Below are 15,465 nucleotides of genomic sequence, written 5' to 3'. Positions count from 1 at the left end.
CCATGGGCTGGGGAAGATACTGAAGCTCTGTCTTGAAATGTCACCCCAAGCATTGTGAGTTCACCCACATTCTCTGCTCTGATAGGAAGGGCTTTCTCCTCTGCTTGCCCAGGGAATGTCTGATGATGCTCTACAGCCCTACTTAAATGCCACCTTTCCCCTCTGAGCATGCTAGGTCACTTCAATCGTGTTCGACTCTTTGCAACCAGATGGACTTGCAGCCCACCAGGCCTCTTCTCTACATGGGATTCTCCAGGCAAAAATACTGGAGTGGGTTGCCAGGCCCTCTTCTAAGGGATCTTCCCGACCCAGGGGTCGAACCCACGTCTCTTGCGTCTCCTGCATTGGTAGGAGGGTTATTTACCACCATCACCACCTGGGAAACCCTCATTCCCCTCTGAACGGCCCTCTTTCCTACTCCAAGAGGCATCCACTGTCTCCGTCTCATGTATTTCCATATGCATCTCGACAGTGGATCTGTGACAAAGAGCAAAGGTTCCAGTCTACCAGACGTGGTCTACATCTCAGCTCTGGCACTGACAATCTTGTGACCTTGGGCAAGTGACCTTTCTCTTTTAATGTCAGTTTCAGGTCTCCATATGCAGAAAAGGCATCGTAATACATGACTGTGATTTCTCATCCAAGACCCCTGGGGTCAACTCTATCTTGAAATTCAGATTTGGGGACATTTCTCTTTTCCAGAAAGGGAATCCATCAGAAACAGATTATGTAACTCTTTCAGCAGGGCCTGGGACAACACTCTGAAATCAAACACAGAAAAATTCCCATAGCAAAATATATGAATATTCACACTGAGTGGGATAAAGACAGTCTATAAATAGCAACACATCATTTCAGGTCAAGTTCTCTTCTGGAATGCATTTTAGTGCCAACATCCTCCCCACCCCCACAAAAAAAAACCAAACAAACTGATTTTCAGAGCTTTGGGAGATTTACAATTACAAATAATGGTAGGACAAACAGAACCCAACTTTCGGGTTATAGTAACCACCATTATCCACAGGTTTGCTCTCCGAGGTTTACCTGAGGTCAACCACAGCTCGAAAATATTAAATGGAAAATTTCAGAAGTAAACAATTCATACATTTTAAACTGCATGTAGTTCTGGGTGGTCCAGTCCCATCCTGTCCTGTCCAGGATGTGGACCATCCCTTTGTTCAGAATATCTCACACAGTTAGTTGCTTAGTAACTATCTCAGTTATCAGATTGACTACCGAGTTATCACAACGCTCGGGTGCAACTGATCCTTATTTTCCTGAATACCAGCCCCAAAGTACAAGAGTAGTAATGCTGGCAGTTCTGATGGACAAAGAGATGCCATCCTGTGCTTCCTTGAAATGAAAACGAGAACATTCTCACCTAATAAGGAAGGCAACAAAACCATATGCTGAAATTGCTAAGATCTATGTTAAGAATGAATCTTCTCTGTGACACTTCAAAGAAGGAAAAAAAAAAGTGTGCTTTGTATAGTAAGATATCCAGGGGCACATTCAACAACTTTTTATTGCAGTAAACTGTTACAATCGTTCTATTTTATTATTAACTGTGTCTAATTTATAAACTAAACTTGACCACACGTATGTACCCACTCCAGTATTTTTGCTTGGAAAATTCCATGGACAGAGAAGCCTGGTAGGCTACAGTCCACAGGGCCGCAGAGAGTCAGACATGACTGAGTAACTAACACAGAGAGGTATGCATGTATAGGAAAAACACAATCTATCTTGGGTCCAGTACTATCTACAGCATCCACTGGGCGGTCTAGGCCATACCCCTGGGAAATGGAGCATTTCCTGCCATGTCAGTGAACAAGGACGTCACAGTCGTCAGTGGCTGCAGCCCTCCTATGTGAGCTGGTGAGCCCTGGGGGCACTGGGGAAGGAGAAGAACACCTGTGATCTAGCAGCCAGCAGACTGCAGCCACTCCCTATGGTGAGCCCCGAGGAAGCTCAGGATGTGAAAGCACAGGGTCATGGCCCGATAGCTGAGATGCATATTAAAGGGATGATGTCAGTGACCCCGGACTTTTGCATCTTCCTGTAATAGAAAAGTGCTAAATTCCTTAACTTGGGATATCTGTTTTTCTTTCAGTAAGAATAACCTTTTGATGCTCAGACTACTTGCTCTTTGTTACAAAACTTCTATATAACCTAGGTCCTCCCCTCGCTTCCTTGGAGCAGTTTGCTCACGCTTACTTGAGAGGCCCAGGCTTGAAGTTCTAAAACTTCCCACTGAATAAAACATAGCTCTCAACTTTTAGGTTGCTGAATATTTTTTAAGTTGACACCCCCACAGATAAGTGGAGGACAATTGCATTGTTAGGATAAATTGAGATAAAATATATAAGTATTTAGCACCATGCTTGGTACATGCGTGCATACAAGTCGCTTCAGCCAAGTCCGACTCTTTGTGACCCTATCCACCGTATGCCAGCCAAGCTCCTCTGTCCATGGGATTCTCTAGGCAAGAATACTGGAGTGGGTTGCCAGGCCCTCCTCCAGGGTATCTTCCTGATCTAGGGATCAAACCGGAGTCTCTTATGTCTCCTGCACTGGCAGGCGGGTTCTTTACCACTAGCGCCCCCTGGGAAGCCCTGCCTGGTACATAGCAAGTATGAAATACTTGTCACCTAACATGCTTTCCTGCTGTTTTACTGTCGTACTGGATTTTGTATTTATCTAAGGTTCTCTTCCACTAGGCTGTGAACCTAAGAGTCAGTAGCTGTAGGGGCTGCTTCTATTTTACAGGTGTATGTAACAGTGCCTGGTATGGAATATGTGGGTAGCAACTGAATAACTAAAGTAAAAAAAATGCACGGTGAGGTGGATGTGGCCCTGTCTATACCATCCTCCGCCTAGGAAAACAGTCTCCAGACTTGATCTGCAATACCCGTATGAGATGAGGATAGAACTGTCTTGGTGTGGAGAAGACTCTAGCAGTGATGGTCAAGGACTATATCTGGCAGATAAATATCTAGAGTGAGGGGCTCAAGTCTGAACTTGAACCCAGAGCCAAGGGCTCATTAGACAGAAGACCACCCAGACTAATCAGTTACAAAGCTGTGGTTAAGATGATATCATCTGACGCTGTGTGGCTGGCCATTGGTCCACGGCTTGGGTAAGTTCTCCTGGTAGCTTCTTCGACTCAAGACTGATGGACAATTTACTTGTCAAATCTCCTTTGTTCTCAAGTCAGATAATTCATTGATCATTCAAGGTCTTGTTGGAAATTGAGACATGAATAAAGGAGTTGAATGGGAAGACACGTTGGTTCTTCTTAACCAGAGATACCAGCAGTCCGCTCTACACCACGGGGAAAGGAACAGTGTATATACACTGTTAATATTTGATACTTGATAATATTTCTCCTCTTGTGCTTCTTACTACACATGAAAACTGTCCAAACTGCTTCAGCTCAATCCTCCACAGTCACTCTGGAATACTTTACATGGCTGGAAAGAGAAACTATTCACCTTGCTATCTGTTCAACAAGTTCAGACATCAAAAGATGGGTTCAGGAGATTCAATATGGTAAAGCGTCTAGCTTTCTTCGGGGATGGCCCATGAGGTCAGCAGTCGCTATTGAATCTACTCTTGGGACAAAAGATACTATTGAGTCACGTCCTCGGAATTATTAGGAAACATCTTTGCTCACTGCCTTTTGCAGGATAAGGTGATGCTCTCTTAAAAGCCTCTTATGATGTCTGATCAATTATTATTTGTTTTCTTGGACAGAGCAGACAAAAACAGAACAATAGGGAAAAAAAGAAGTGGCACTTGATACGATTATGAAAAGGAAATTCTTAGGCCACAGAATCACTGGTTCTTCAAGCTGGGAAGCCTGTGAGAGGAATCTTAAATTCTGATAAGACAACCCTGCCAAGTGGCCCCTACAGCCGTTTCCTTCCTCCAGTCACAGGGAACTTAACTATTGCGGAAGGAACACACTCTATTTGGGATCATGGAACTGTCTTACTGATCATTTTATGAGGACGTGGGTGGTACCTTAATTCCCTCTAGGAAAGCCCTGGCATCTTTTTTTAACTTCTATTTTGTAAGGGGGTAGAGCCGATTACCAATGCTGTGACAGCTTCAGGAGGACAGTGAAGGGACTCAGCCACACATACACATGTGTCCAATCCCCCCCAAGCCCCCTCTCATCCAGGCTGCCACATAGCATTGAGCAGAACTCCCTGTGCTACACAGGAGGTCCTTATCGGTTATCCGTTTAAAATACAACAGTGTGTGCATGTCCATCCCAAACTTCCTAACTCTCCCTCCCTCTGGCAACCACAAGTTCGTTCTCTAAGTCCGTGAGTTTGGGAAAGCCTGGGTTGGGAAGATCCCCCGGAGGAGGGCATGGCAACCCACTCCAGTGTTCTTGCCTGGAGAATCCCATGGACAGAGGAGCCTGGTGAGCTGCAGTCCATGGGGTCGCAGAGTCGGACATAACTGGGCAACAAATCACCCACATACACATCTGCATCTTGAAGAGTCTGGGAAGAAACCCACACGATCAACAAATCGGTCAGCACGCTGACAGAGTCTGCGGGAACGCAGGGCACCTGGTGTCACCTGAAGCATCAGCTAAGAGGCGAGTGTGTGGGTGTGTGTCTGACAGTTCTTTCTCTCTTTGAGCTGCCTTTCCTCCACTTGCAAATGTTACTGCAATGGAGTGTCTGAGTTGCTTGATGCCGCTGGATAAATAACACAGGCTGTCTCAGAAAACTGGAAAGAAGGCCTGTCTCTCCCCACCCAGAGTGTTTCTGTGTGATCCACGGAGGGTGGGAGAGGAAGAAGATGAAGGTTGTCACAGCATCTGGGCTGAGACCCCTTGCCGCACCTGACTTCTGCCTAACTAGTTATCGGAGTTGTCACTTGGGAAAACAAAGCATGATCCCAGCAATGATGGGCACGTAAAATCTCTTGTTCCTTCCCCCCAGAAACTGGATCCGTTTCTCAAAGGCTCTGCATAGGAGGAAGGAATGGGAACCGGGCCTCCCCAATTTCTCAGCTCGCCCGGGTGTCTTCTCATCTATCACCCGGGTAATACGTCCAGAGTGGCATTTTGTAATGACAGCAGCATTCCAGCGGATCGATAGTTATTTAATTCCCAACAAGCTCTCGAGTCCATTAAGCCTGATTACATTCACCCATTTCAGTGGGTGCTGTTATTTTTCCTACACCGGCACTTAATCTATAACAGGAACTTATGAGAACTTTCAAAAGCAATTTCAGCATCAATCAGCATAGAGTGAAGGGCACGATTTGCTTGTAATTATTTATCGGATGGGGCGGTCCAGGGTCTGACAAAACTCCAACTGCTAACCTTCACCCCGAATTTCCAACGGAAATAAAAGGCTTTCCGGTGTGACTTCAGACCCCGAGTGCCTCACTGGCCTGTGTACACCTGGAAGGATGGAACTGTTTCCACGTTGTTGAGGACCACTCTCCAGGTAGTCCATTAATTCTCATGCATAATATAGAAGCCTCCCAAATAAGCAAGGACCATAAATCTGGCATGATAAGATGTTTCGCTATGTTTTGGACTCACGCCTAATGGCTCAAATTGCCAAGCTTCTTACAGTTTGCAAGAGGTAACAACAACATTCAGAAAAGGAGACACTGGAGGTTTGACCAGAACCCTCCTCAGAAATTTGAATTAATGAGGTAGTGTTGCAGAATTTTGAAAGATTGTGGAGGGAGGTTGCACAGAACTGAAGGTAAAAAGGACATACTAACTACATGTAACTTTTCTTTCCTGTAGAAAGGAGATACAGAATGTGTTACAAAAAGATGACTGCTCTCAAACAAACCACAATAGAAGACATCCGGGTTTCCTCTGACGTTCAGCCTCTGTCACTAGTTTTCCACAGAGAAATTCAGACACATACCCAGAAGCCAACATTTGCTTAAAAAGTCACACTTACAATGAAGAAAAAAAAAAAAAAAGGCCCCAAATATCTTATTTGATGATTTTCCCAACACAGAATGAAAAGCCTTAAAAGTGAAACCAACTTATATTTCAATCATCTCCTTTCTTGCCATCATTAAGATGTAAACAACATGTAAGGGATTTCTAGTATCATCTCTGAGATTCATAAATTAACCATCAATAGAGAGTTCCTTTTGCCTCCCTGCCACTGGTCAATTTCAGGTTTGGGAAGGTGGGGGTACCCTCCATGAAAACAGACAAGCCCTGGGAAGCGGAACCTAAGGATTAATGTGTATTTCATGCTCCTTCTGTTTCCTGGGTGAAAGCTCTTAACCAAGTTACCTCATGACCAGTTAGTCTGTCTCGGGATCTGCCGTGGGAGACTGAGTCCCTCCGAGAGCTGAGGAGGAGAACAAATCCTTTGCCCCATGGTCAACCTCCCGAAGCAAAGGCATGAATGTTAAACAGTAGCCCGATCAATACAAGCAAATATAGCTCAACTACACCATTTATTCAACCATGAGAGATGTCAATAGCCAGATTAGGGTGATCCATCTTTTTGATTTCCTACTGTCTTCCCTCAGACTACACGAGGGCTTTTTCCTGTATTAAAAGTGTTTGCTTTCTCAACCATAAAAATTCCAATTATTACTCTGCGCGCTCTGGAGTTAAGTTGCTGGCTGGCAGTGGCCTTGAATTACCTGGATCAGTCCTGGGAAGTAGGGGGCGGCTGGAACGATCATAGGTACGCCATAGGGATGCAAGAGGACTCCTTGAGAAGGCAACATGCTTTACGGGCAGGTGGGATCCCCTCAGAAGCTCAACGCATCAATGGAGAGTTGGGGGAAAAAAAAAGAAAGAAAGAAAGAAAAAAATCTATAGACCCAACTTCTTCCGACCACAAAGCTGAGAGCCAGATCGCCGCTGTCAGGAGCACAGAGCTCATCAACACTCAAGAGGGGAGAGAAAGAAAATCCAGCATCAGCAACTCTTAATGTGAAAGTTTTCTTCGCAGACGAGGGAGAGACGCAGCAGCTGCAGGGTTGAAGCTACCAAAATGGAAGGTTCTATTTTGGGAGCGGCTTGCCTAACATGACTAACCAAATACTCTTCATTAATTTAGTTCTCAGAGACAGTGAGAGATACCCAGAGGCGGGGAGTGGGGTGGTCGGCTGGCAGGTTTGGGCTCTTTCTGAAGGAATTTGGGCAAAAGGCAAAAAAAACAAAAACAAAAACAAAAAAAAAACCTGGAGTCGGTGTGGGATGGTTAGAGAGGAAAGCTGAGAAATGTCAATTGATATGATTATCAGCTGCCACTTAAAAGCTCAGCAGAGGAACGCAGGCAGCCTCTGGTACTGATCACAAAGAAACGAAGAAGATGCTATTTTGTTATCCTATGTCTCTCTCTCTTTCTCTCTCCCTGGTTTTGGTTTTAAAGCGGCAACTTGTGCCCAAAATATAATCATACCACCAGCTAGTATCTGCAGTGTGTGCTACGGCACACAGAACTATAGCTAAATTATTTACACATGTTTTGTAATTTCATTCTCAAAACTCTCGCAAGTAGGTACTATTCGTAGTTCCTGGTCCACACTGGAAATAAGGTTCACGCTAGTTGAACTGCACGCTCACAGCCCTCCACATATGAAAGGCAGTGCCAGGCTCCTAATTCCTAATTGGCCACTGTATCCATTACAGTATTTCGTTCTGTAATATAATTTCACATGCCTTAAAAAAAATTTTAACATCCTTTATCTTTGAGCTTTCAGTTGGTATATTTTAATATGCCATCTATTAATAAGACTCACTGCTCCCAGAGTTTAAAGGCATAGCTAATGTACACCAAAACCACAGATGAGAAATATATTCCAGTATTTCAGATCTTTCTGATTTTGAAAAACATCCAAGTGATGGTCCAGCATGCATGACATGGTCATAGATACCCTCAGATGGGATTGCAGGAAGCGGAATTATACTGACTTGGGTGTCCTAACTTGACAGCTGTGTGATGTTGAACAAGTTTCTCAGAGTCTCTGAACCTTCGTTTCTTTGTTTGGAAAACTGAGATAATAGCAGACCCTACCTCATAGGGTTGTGTGGCGAGAAAAGCGCGAGGCATCCTCTCGTGATGCGTACAAGACGTGTATTTGGCATTCTTAGCCTATGTTTCCTGATCCTCTACGGACGCCTGGTATGGACACGCCTGTGACTTCAGGCGGAAGGCAAAGACAGCCTTCAGATTGTCACTCTTCTAATATGTATCCCAGGAAAGCACCTGCCAGTGTGGAGCATTTCCCAATTTTGAGAGCACAGACTGAGTCCACTCAAGCCACGCTAAAGGCCCTGGGGATCACTGAAAATCACCTTCAAGCCCAACATCTGCTTGCCACCTCCCACCTCAAACTCGAAACCCGACACTGGATATAGATTTCTGTCGAAACTTGGAGAGCATCAGACACCGCAAAGCGTATTCAACTATCGGCTTTTTCTAAATCCAAATGTCAATGCCTCCACTTTTAGATCGCCAAGGTGTTTTTACACTACACTAATTTTAGCTGCTTGATTTAGTTGCATAATTACATTTCTAGATAACGACAGTGGACAGCATTTGGCAGAGAATGCAATGATTTAAGGCTGAATTGGGGCCATCTTGACAAGGCTTCTCTGTAATTGATTCTCATGTATCCAAGTGGCCACCTTGTTGCGATTCCGAAAGCTCCAGGAACAGCTGCGAGTTGACCCCCTCTTACCAGCCTGATACTGTTTCTAACTTTAGCTTTTGACGCTGACTTTCAACACTGCTCTTCTGAGAAGTTACCAGTGAGAACAGTAGCTTTACCATGAGACAGCTTCCTGGGGGCGGGGAGAGCTCTTCCTGACTTTGGAAAGCCGGGGGGTCAGATTGTGTTATGTTTCTGATGGAAAGATCACTGGACCGGAAGGTAGGAATTCATGAAATTACTTAATTTAATCACCAAGGCCAGAAGTGTATACATTTAGACTTTGTTTCCTGAACCTCCTATGTAAGTGACAATACTCACTTCCTCTTCACCAGGAGGGTTCTGATGAGCAAAATTGTGGAAGTGTTTTGGAAACTTGTTCAGTCGCTAAGGTGTGTCTGACCCTTTGCGAACCCTTGGAACTGCAGCACAGCTAGGCTTCCCTGTCCTTCACCGTCTCCTAGAGTTTGCTCAAACTCATGTCCATTGAGTCGGTGATGCTCAGTGAAACACGGCATGGAATGGAAACTGTAGAGTTGCATAAATATGAGTCTTCTATATATTACTATATGTGTTGTTTTTTTTAAAGAACTTGATGATATATTTCAGAAATAAAGGTAGACCTTGAAGACACCGTGGTTGAATTCCAGACCCCCACGATTAAGAGAACATTGCAATAAAGCAAGTTGCATACATTTCTGCTTTCCCAGTGCATATAAAAGATATGGTTACACTATACTAGAGTCTCTTAAGTGTGTGATAGCCTTATGTCTAAAAGAAGTATATGCCTTAATTAAAAACATACTTTCTTGTTAAAACAGGCTAACCATCATCTGAATCCTCAGCAAGCTGTAATCGTAACCTTGAAGATGAGTTATCACAGACACAGACAATAGAAAAATAATGAAAAAGTCCGGAATAGTGAGAGAGTTACCAAAATATGACAGAGATGGGAGGTGAGCCAATGCTGTGGGAAGAATGGTGTCCGCCGACTTGCTTGACTCAGGGTTGTCAGAGACGTTCAGTCTGTTAAACAGCGACAGAGTCCCTGGGAAGTACAATAAAGTGAGGCGCGCCTGTGCAACCAGAACACAGAGCTATATACCGTTTCCTTCGCAAAGGATGCTTGCTCTTTTCTTTGTAAGAACTCCAAGCTACAAAAGCTTTTCTGCTCCTGGGCATTGAGCATGCCTTTCCCTCTCTCTGAAAATAAAGGCCTGTTGTCTTGTGGCCCTTTTTCACTTTGACTGCGAAGTCAGAGCCCCATAAGAGGTTCAGGTCTGTCCATCCTTTGACCTGTACCACGGGCATATCTGTGTTTTCATCTTCCTGTTCTCGCCACCTCCAGTCCTGTTACTCATGTCTTCTCTGATTCTGATTTTATATTTAGATATGACTGTCATCTATGATTGTAGTAGTTATACTTGTGAAGTGGTGTGAATTGAATGTTTCCGTTTTCAAAGCCCATTCACCAAACTTTATGAAATAATAAAACACGGAAATAATGATCACTAACCAAAACCTCTCGTTTTCTAACACGTGTTCTGTTTTCCCAAATGGGAAGCATCAAATATGACTGGACTATGATTATTGCCTTTTGGGTCCATTTCTTCCACTAAAAGTTGGGTTTCCCTGGTGGCTCAGATGGTAAAGAATTGGCCTGCAATGCAGAAGACCTGGGTTCAATCCCTGGGTTGGGAAAATCTTGAGAAGGGAATGTCTACTCACTCCAGTATTCTTGCCAGGAAAAGTTCCATAGACAGAGGAGCAGGCATTACATTCTGTGGATCTTTGCTTCCCATTGGCTCATAGTATATGGGTAGCCACAAGGTCTAGTATTGGTGTCTTAAGCTCACAGTATTTTGCAGGAATTTAAATATATATATATAGAGAGAATTAAAAAAAAATAAGGCAAAGGACAAGAGATATAGTTTTGGCATGGGTAGGAATGAATGGTAGCCTGAATTCAAACCAAGAGCCATGTATCATTAGCACGCTGTATGTTGCAAACAGGGGATGGCAAACTTTTTATCTGAAAATGGCCAAATATTTCAAATGTCGTGAAACTTTAACTCTCTGTGATACAACTACTCAAAACTGTGCCATTTACATATGCTTACAGTACATAAGTGGATTCTGAAATTTGAATTTCCTGTCACAAAATATTTTTTATTTTTTCCCAACCGTTTAAAATTATATAAACCAATCTTAGCTTAAGGGACATACAAAAACAGTCAAAGTCAGGTTTGGCTCACAGGCCATGGTTTCTCTCATCTTTATCCAAATCCCTTCTTTTTTATTATTTTTTTTTAAGTTAGAGTATAATATTCATTGGAAGGACTGATGCTGAAGCTCCACTACTTTGGCCACATGATTTATTGGAAAAGACCCTGTTGCTGGGAAAGATCAAAGGCAAAAGGAGAAGGGGACGACAGAGGATGAGATGGCTGGATAGCATCGCTGACTCAACGGACGTGAGTTTGAGCAAACTCCGGGAGATGGTGAAGGACAGGGAGGACTGACGTGCTGCCGTCCCTGGGGTCACAGAGTCGAGTCGGACATGACATAGCGACTGAACGACAAAGATAACTGTTCTACAATTTTGTGTTCATTTCTGCTGTGCAGTAAGACACTCGCTTCATAGTTACTGACCTCTCTTATCCTTTCCTGGATTCAAGTGCTTCTTTTTTTTTTTTTAATAGTCTTTCTATTTAAAATATTTTTTATTTATTTTATTTAGTTGACTGCACCAGATCTTAACTGTGACACACGGCCTCTAGTTCCCTGAGCAGGGAATGAACCTGGGCCCCCTGCATGGGGGGCAGGACGTATTAGCCACTGGACTGTGAGAGAACCCAAAGCGGTTCTTCTACGCTGTCACATATTGCAACTCTTGCCCCAGATCCTGAGAGCCAACACGAGGATGACCCACCAGCACCAACCCTTCCGAGCAGCAGCTACCCCAAGCTTCAGCACTCGTGTAAGAGAAGGAAAAAGGACAGAAAACACAAGTATTGACTGGAGGATGGGATCGGGGAGCACTCAGTGAAGACTGATCCCTGACTTATGGTTGCTATTGGCCAACAGAGCCAACTGCAGCCTCGTGGACCAAATCCAGTTCATAGACGATGATGATGATGAAGATGCTAACAGGGATGATGACAACAATGTCAGTGATGATGGTTTGACTGCACAACATGAAAAAGAGCTAGTATTTTTAAATGGAAGTATCATCTATAAAATGTAGATCTGCAAGATCTCTTGAGAGCCTGGAAGATCTAGAACTTATGGCACACAGTTCCTTGGCTCAACAATCTCTGAAGTCTGGGAGTGATCCACCTCCCCCCGCCAACCCCGCCTCAGATCAGGAGCCCTGAGACCATCCCCATCATCCTTTACCTGCTTCCTGAAAAGCAGCCGAATGACCATCAAAACAGGACAAAATAGAATGCACACGGAATGGAGTGTTTCTCTGACAATAATCATACTCTTTATCTTTCGGTATTGACAGTTGTTATCTCCTGAGGCAGATCTATGCAGATTAATTACCCACACCTCCCCATTTCCAGGTGGCTCGAGTGGCAAAGAACCAGTCTGACAATGCAGGAGACTTAAAAGACTCTGGTCCAATCCCTGGGTTGGGAAGATCCCCTGGAGGAGGGGATGGCAACCCACTCTAGTATTCTTGCCTGGAGAATCCCATGGACAGAGGAGCCTGACAGGCTATACGGCCTATGGGGCCACGAAGGGTTGGATACAACTGAAGTCACTTAGCCCACACCCCATTTCCAGGCCAAGCTGGGTGACAGAGAATTTTGTACCGTTTTTCAAGGTCGTTTGCCATATCCCTCAGCTTTACGTTCCCAGCTGCATCCTCTAATAACACTGTCCTTCCTTGTACCAATTACTTCTCTGCAAACCACACTGAGCTGCCTTTGCCAAACACCTTCATGAATCCACCACTCCTTACAAATTTGCCTGCTATGCAGAACTACCCTCTTTGCCTCCCTTCTTTCCTTCCTTTCTCCCTCACTCTCTCCCTTCCTGCTTCATAATTTAACATTACTGGCCTTCATCAAAGGCACATTTTCTGCAAAACCTTTCGCATCACCCCAGGCAGAACTAACTGCACCATCACCCGTGTCCTAAAATCATGTTATATTGCATAATAATGATTCTTTTAAGTGTGATGACTCCTTCAGGTAGGTAGACTGGCTCACAGAAGGATGCGTGTCATTCATCCTTATTCGTACCATGCTCAGTCCTTTCAGCCGTGTCCAATTCTTTGTGACCCAGTGGACTGTAGCCCACCAGGCTCCTCTGCCCATGGGACTCTGCAGGCAAGAATACTGGAGTGGGTTGCCATGCCCTCCTCCAGGGGATCTTCCTGACCCAGGGATTGAACCCACAACTCTCACTTCTCTTGGGTCTCCTGCATTGGTGGGTAGTTTTGTTTTTTGGGTTTTTTTTTAACCATTAGTGCTACCCGGAAGTCCCCATGTTTATTCACCCAATGACTAAAAGGTTGACTAGATAAATGGAGCCTCCTAAAATGCTTCTTGAGAGAATGACTGACTGAACAAAGGCTTTGGACCAATACAAGTGAAGCTGCATTTACATATTACATTTGCCGGGGGTCTCCACACCACTGAGAGCTTCGGATTTCCAAGGTCATCTCAACTCACCCGGAAAGGTCTGTGCACCATGAGAAAGCATGAGCTCCATACCTGTAAAGGCCAAGTCGGGATCCTGGCTCTGTCATCCTTTTCAACATTTGATCTGGGATGAGACACTTAGCCCTGAGCCCCAGTCTCCTTGGGGTAAAATGGGACAGCATCTGGCCTGTTGCACAGGTATGCTGCTGCCGTGAAATGATAGGCTGCATACGGGTGTTGCTGGTACTTGGGAAGTGTTCAAAAAGGGCTAGTTTATTCCGTGTTTTCTTCTTCAGCAACGTCTTTAATGCACCCAGGTCAAGTGTTTTCTAGTCATCCCAGTCTTCCGGTCAAGTCTGCCTCCTCAACACCCTACCCGAACCCCATCATGATGTCTCTGTAGGAGCCTTCATTCAACTGTTTCCTCATAGGACCCATGAACGCTCCCTTCTTCAACAAGCAGCCACGCGGTTGATGCCCCAGGCAGCCTTCCCACCCTCTCCAGAACTCACAACCCTACCTGTCTAAACCCCCGGAAGACCAGCAATGGTTTTCCCCCACAAGGTAAAGGCCTGACTGGTGAGGGCATGCTTCCAGTCCACCCCCTCCACCTCCTCTCCATCATTTTGTTCTCGCATCTTTCTCACAGGACTGGGTACGGAGCAGACGTTCAGGAGGCACTTGAGAATTACCTGCGATAGCCCCACGGTGCTCTGGAAGTTCAGAGAGGTTAAGTGATCTGTCCAAGGTTAGACAGCAAAACAGGTGCTTTCTTCATTCTCAAGGGCCAGTTTTCCCTTTTACACACCCCTAATCTCTGCAACAGCATGACAACCAACCACTCTGGAGCAACGACTTGAACCAAAATGGATAATAAACTCCACTCAAGATCCCCTAGAGAAAGGAATGGCAACCCACTCCAGTATTCTGACCTGGAAAAGCCCATGGATAGAGGAGCCTGGCAGGCTACAGTCCACGGGGTCACAAAGAGCTGGACATGACCGAGCAACTGAGAACGCACGTGCACACTCATCACCAGGCACGCATTCTAACCCCATCCAAGGCAGGTGAGAACGAAAGCATGGAGCGGCTTTGTCTCAAAGGGAAATGGACCTCAAAGAAAAAGTTTCTGAGATGCTACATAATGCTTACGGTCCTGAGGCTGAGGGTTGACACGTGAGCTCCCAGAAGAGGGGGGGCTGGAAGCATCATGTCAACTACCAGGGAGGCAAGACCTTCCAGAGGAGAAGCTTCCACCGACCGCCTGTTCTCCAGGTTACAGTCACCTCATTTGTAACCTCAGCCAAGGACCAGTCACATCCTGGGAAGGGAAGACACATCCCCAGACCAGTGGGGTCAGTTAACACGTGTGAATCGGGTGATGCATGGAGAGCTCTTACACATGTGATGAGTACTAAGTAAGCATCAGTTCTCACTGTGGCATTGCTATATTCCCTCATTGCCTGACACTTCCACCCGATGCTCGCTGTGTGTTCTTGTGCCTAAATCTTAACATCTCTGTGCCTCAGATTTATTATCTGTAAAACATGAACTTGGGCAAATTGCGGGAGATGGTGCGGGACAGGGAAGCCTGGCATGCTGCAATCCATGGGGTCACGAAGGGTCGGACACGACTTAGACTCTTAGACATGACTTAGACTCAACAAAACAAGAATATGATGAGCAACCACACCTCACGGGGTGGTTGAGAGACTCAAAAAAGAGTCACATACAGACACGGTTAGCTGAGGCCCTGGCTCAGAGCTGATACAGGGTGCATAGCTATCATAGTAACGAGGCATTAGCAGCATCTAGTTCCAAGGACCAAACCAGCTCAACAGCCAGGTTCAATCCCTGGGTCAGGAAGACGCCCCTGGAGAAGGGAATGGCAACACACTCTAGTCTTCTTGCCTGGAGAATCCCATGGACAGAGGAGTCTGGAGGGCCACAGTCCATGGGGTCACACAGAGTCGGACATGACTGAGCGACTAACACAAACCAGGACTATCAAAACCCTTCCTCCCTTCAAACATGAACTGGTCAGATAGTTTTTACAGATGCCAGCAGGGAGGTGCATTTTTGTTGGAAGAACTTACCTTCTTCTTCCAGGCTCTAAACCAAAAATTTAAAACAG

General features: G+C 45.2%; 1 protein-coding gene across 7 annotated transcripts in view; it reads right to left on the bottom strand.

The window, feature by feature from the left end:
* Positions 1-6,895, bottom strand: part of RBFOX1 (RNA binding fox-1 homolog 1) — a 404,111-nt gene extending 397,216 nt beyond the window's left edge. For all 7 annotated transcript variants that reach the window (XM_065924298.1, XM_065924297.1, XM_065924302.1 and 4 more), the window contains exon 1: positions 6,658-6,895. In XM_065924298.1, the coding sequence (XP_065780370.1) occupies positions 6,658-6,744 (87 nt within the window). In that variant the 5' untranslated portion in view covers positions 6,745-6,895. The remainder of the gene's footprint in view (positions 1-6,657) is intronic.
* Between the last annotated feature and the right edge of the window lie 8,570 nt (positions 6,896-15,465).

The sequence above is a fragment of the Muntiacus reevesi genome, chromosome 2 (assembly GCF_963930625.1).
Source record: "Muntiacus reevesi chromosome 2, mMunRee1.1, whole genome shotgun sequence".
NCBI lineage: Eukaryota > Metazoa > Chordata > Mammalia > Artiodactyla > Cervidae > Muntiacus > Muntiacus reevesi.
Note: the sequence above shows the minus strand (reverse complement) of the source record. Positions and strands in the feature narration are given on the sequence as shown.